This window comes from Helianthus annuus, chromosome 7 (genome assembly GCF_002127325.2).
Source record: "Helianthus annuus cultivar XRQ/B chromosome 7, HanXRQr2.0-SUNRISE, whole genome shotgun sequence".
In the NCBI taxonomy this organism is placed as follows: domain Eukaryota; kingdom Viridiplantae; phylum Streptophyta; class Magnoliopsida; order Asterales; family Asteraceae; genus Helianthus; species Helianthus annuus.
In genome coordinates this window covers 137302007-137306788 of record NC_035439.2, presented here as the reverse complement: position 1 = coordinate 137306788, position 4782 = coordinate 137302007, and the positions used below count along the sequence as shown (strand labels likewise).

Sequence of the window (4782 nt, the reverse complement as noted above, 5' to 3'; positions counted from 1 at the left end):
CCGCTTGGTTCTTACAAATCTAGAACTTGCCACAACGATACATTCCCGGTCCTTACCAACTTAAACCCAAGTAAGTAAATGATGGAGGCATTAGGACTAACCATTTTTCTTTCAACACCATTATTTTTAATTTTTTTTTATCGCCTACCCAAAATCCCCCTAGATAGCCCCTTTGAGCCTAAACCTTTCATTTCATTACCCCAAAAACCCTTTTCACCCACCAAAAACCTTTTTTATTTTTCACCCTTTATTTTAGTAACAAGCTCGGTTTTTCGTAAAACTCGCCTTATCGTTAAAAAAAAAAAAAGCCCTAAAACATCGGTTTGTAATTCGGACAAAAGCCCTAAAACATCGGGTTGGGGCACTATTTCGAGGTAAGTTTTACATCAATCGACTCATATCCGCGTTCTGATCAAAAGCCCTAAAACATCGGTTTGTAATTCGGACAAAAACTTAACTCCGTTAAGCTATTTTAACGACGGACTATTTTACAAAAAAAAAAAAAATTGACCAGTTCGGATTATTATCGGCCTATAACTGACTTCAGATTATTATCAGCTAAATTGAGTTTGGTGAGGTTATTTATTTCAAATTTGTCTTGTCATATCTTTTTATGTTTTACGCACAGTCTCGCGGTCATTTAAGAAACATTTGTCTTACATTATATAACTAACGAATCTTTGCCATATTACATGTGCTAATTCTAGTTAAAATTATTTAGAATCTGATGTGCATTAGAGGCGTTCTTACATTGTCTAATAACCCACTAATGAGTGAATTTAAAAGTCTTTTTAGCAAACTAAAAACAACTAATTTTACATGTTTCTTAAGCATTACGGATATTTTTGTAATGATGAAGAAATAACAAGTGAATTTAATGTATCATTTAGGGGTGTTAAAAAAATCTGTATCCGAAACTGAATCCTAAATATCTGAATATCCATATATGAAATATCCAAAAATTCAGATATTAGAAAACCGAAAATCTGAATTTTCGGATTCTGATATGAATTTAAAAAATTTCGGATAATCATATTATTCGATATCTGGAAATTAATTTTTTTATAAATATATATAGTATATGAGCGTTATATTTAGTTTGAAATATAGTAAATATTAATAAATAATCGGATTCGGTTGTTGATTTATAAATGTTTTTGGTTTTCAATGTTGAAAATTTGAAGAATTGAATATAGGTTTAGTTTTAATTTATGCACGAAACTGATTTTTATTAATTTTTTTATAAACTCAGATATCCGTTTGTGTATCCAAACCCCTATCCGAAATTTCGGATATCCGAAAATTGGATATAACTTTGGATACGGATTCGGATTTCAATATTCACTATCCGAAAATTTTGGATCAAATTTTGGATTGGATATCTGAAAACCACATAGTCCGATTTTGAACACCTGTTATTATTTTCAAAATATATATTTCTTTTTAAAAGAACTTGAAGTAACAATATCAATATTTTTATCGGTAACGAATATTAGGGTGTAAGGAGTGGTTAAACACTTAGAGTGGCAAAATAAAAATCAACCAATTAGAGTGTGCCATGTCAAAGTGGTAAACTATGCTCAAAAGTGTTGGCAATGGCTAGACACTTTGTGAAGTAGTAAACTATTAAAAAAAGGAAAAAGGTGTGATTGGTTGAGATGACATGGACCCTACCCCACACACCCCCTCTCTCTCCTCCCCCCTCTCACCGCATCGGTGTTCCCTCACCGAAATCTTCCCCATTTTTGGCAACATTGTGCGGCAAAAGAGTTGGCAGCGGTTGCCAATGCGGTACCGATGTGGTTTACCGCTGCCACTCCTAACACTCTTATATTTGAAAAGTCAAACACAAGAATTAAAATTGAGAGGTTTTGGATCTGACACTCTGACAAGCTTATAAAGGACTCAGTGTCCTCTTGTCATTTTGCATTGTCACTAGATGTTTAAGACCAAAGGATATGGGGGTCGTCCCCTACCCGTCTTGGGCCGTGCCCGGCGTCGCACACCGCCTCTGGCGGTCCGTCGCGTCTCTCACGGCTTCTCCAAACACTTACTCCAAACAACTCCCTTTTATACAAAAATTCACCCACTTACTCCAAACAACTCCCTTTACACACTATTTTTATATAAAAATTCACCCACATTCTCAAATAATCTTCTCTAAAAAATACACAATGTCATCTTCCTCTTCATCGGGTTCCACGGACACCATGGAAGCCGTAAAATATTTTATAAACAAGGTGGTAGAGGCAACACAACTAATTCTGAAAGAAGAGGAGGAGGAGGTTTCGTCACAACCACGAAACAGGAACCCACACATCGAGCGAGACCGAGAAAGTTAGTTATATTTTTATTCTTATGTTTTTAGTAGCGTTACATTATATTTTTATTTATAAGTTGTATATATATATTTTTATCTTGTAGGTGCTCACGAAAGATTAGTCGCCGATTACTTTGCCGACGAGCTGTTGTACTCGGAGGCTATTTTTAGACGTCGTTTCAGAATGAGTCGTCGACTTTTCTTACGTATAGCCGACGATTTAGCCGCTTATGACCCATTTTTTACCTTGCGACACGATGCTAGAGGCAAAATGGGCTTCACCACCTTACAGAAATGCACTGCGGCGATTCGTCAACTAGCTTATGGGACGGCAGCCGATGCTTGGGATGAATACTTAAAATTTCCGAAAGAACTGCTAGAGAATGTTTATACATGTTTTGCAAATTTGTGGTGAGTCTCTACAGCCAAAAATATTTACAAAAACCGAATTACAATGACGTCCAAAAATTGTAACAACACCACCAAGCAAGGCACGGTTTTCCAGGCATGCTCGGGAGCATTGATTGCATGCATTGGCCATGACGGAATTTTACTACCGCTTGGCGAGGAATGTCACACCCCAACCAATGGCGGAAACATCGGGATGAGACGAAGTGTGAAGATTGCTCGAGACATCATAACGCTAATAATTGTGACAAGTATTTAAATAATCATTTCATTTCATTTCAAAAGAATCAAGTACAAGGTTTTGAAACAAAGTACAACAACATGAATAATAAAATGATACAATACAAATACAATTCTTTCTAAGTGTGTATCTAAGCATCCTACTAGATTCCATGTATCGTCAACATCCACCTGTAACATGTTAAAATAAAGTTCAATGCAAAAGCAAAGGCGAGTATACAAGTTTGATACGTACATAGCAAAAGATAAGTTTTGAACAATTCCTCATAGCAAGCATGTGATTCAAGATAAACATTTAAACGAGGTATGTGTCTAACATATCAAACCAAGGAAACGCAATATGCTCATGACATTACCGAGATAAAGGGGCGGGTCGTTAATCCTATAGCTCTAAAATTGGCAAATGTTACAGTCTCCCCTACTTTAGGAGATTTCGTCCTCGAAATCTAAGATTAACGTATTTTCATAAAAATTTAGAACAATCCACATGCCATACTTAGTTAACAAGATTAACGTATCCCTGGCATGTGAATACACAGGTCAACCCATCGTGTATGTTAAGGTGTGGCTTCTTACGAAGTTTATGACAAGTTTATCACATAAAGTTTCACCCAAGTAACACGAATCCAGTATAACATATTAGCATGCACGTGAAATAAATTCCAAAATTTTTGTTTTTGAAAAGGGACGTTCAATCATTTGAGAACGAAGAAAAGTTGGTAACTACCTCCGAGGTAAGGGAATCACCCCTAGCTCATTGGTGAAGTTGGAAAGTGAGCGGAGCTAATCATCAAGGTTAGGGAATCACCCCTATCTTGATGATAAGTTTCCATTTTTTTGGGAATATGAGTATTAACAAGCATCAAGATGTATCAAAGTATTCATATATAATGTATTATTTTGTGCATTGCATAAGAATATGTTCATGTGTAAGTTTTTGATAAGTAAACATGTTACACCCAAAAGTAGTAAAAGTAAAAGAGGGGAATACGAGTATACTCACAAAGTTTGCATATGTTTTCCGACTATCCAATGTGACAAAGTTGACGAGGTTGGAAGGTTGAATGCGTAAAGGTTTAAGTTCAAGCATGTTTAGAGTCGAGGTTCGGAATGAAAGTGACATGAAAATATTATATCAAAAAATATTCATCTTCACACATAACACTTGTATGACACTTGGTAACCACAAGGGTTATAATGATTTCATGAGTTGAACACCCATAAGAATCATAACAAGGTTTAGGTCCTTAGATGATAACCTACTACTTTGACAAATGAATATGATTTCAACATCAATGATTCGAGTGTACATAGATAGTATTTAGGTTGTATAATATACACATATTATTAAGTCCAAATGTTCAAGTATTCAAGTAAGAGGTAGAAGATTACATCTTCATTTAGGTACCTCAAGTTGAGTCATGGGTGTCATGGATGGGGTAGGAAGACAAGGCTTCCATTTAGGTACCCCTTTGATGTTCACCACTACACTTGATGTAAAAACAACCAAGGAGGGTCATGAACTAAGGTCTTTACATGTATGTAAAGTAAACTAACTAATAGAAATCATCAAATCATGTGAGGATTGTATGTTTGGACAACCCAAGTTGTTCCATAATCGCTCATGTATCAAAGACTATGTTTGACATGATTTGTCGGTTGAAACCCTAGACAAAACACCAAGTTTATGAGGTTTAATCCTATGATTTCAAATGTCTCAACCTTGTTTTTAAGCTTAACCAACCATGGGATAAGTTGTAAGCATTAGGACATAGGCATGAGATGTGTTAGACACAAGTTGCATATATTTAAAC

General features: G+C 35.6%; 1 protein-coding gene across 1 annotated transcript; it reads left to right on the top strand.

The window, feature by feature from the left end:
• The first annotated feature begins 2174 nt into the window (after positions 1-2174).
• Positions 2175-2735, top strand: LOC110882796. Its single transcript, XM_022130729.1, has 2 exons — positions 2175-2337; positions 2425-2735. The coding sequence occupies exons 1-2, from the start codon at positions 2175-2177 to the stop codon at positions 2733-2735; spliced, it is 474 nt and encodes a 157-aa protein (XP_021986421.1).
• Positions 2736-4782: the final 2047 nt, after the last annotated feature.

Coding starts and splice junctions, on each gene's coding strand:
- LOC110882796 (XM_022130729.1), top strand. CDS start 2,175: ATGTCATCTTCCTCTTCATCGGGTTCCACGGACACCATGGAAGCCGTA. Junction 2,338..2,424: donor CATCGAGCGAGACCGAGAAA/GTTAGTTATATT, acceptor TTTATCTTGTAG/GTGCTCACGAAAGATTAGTC.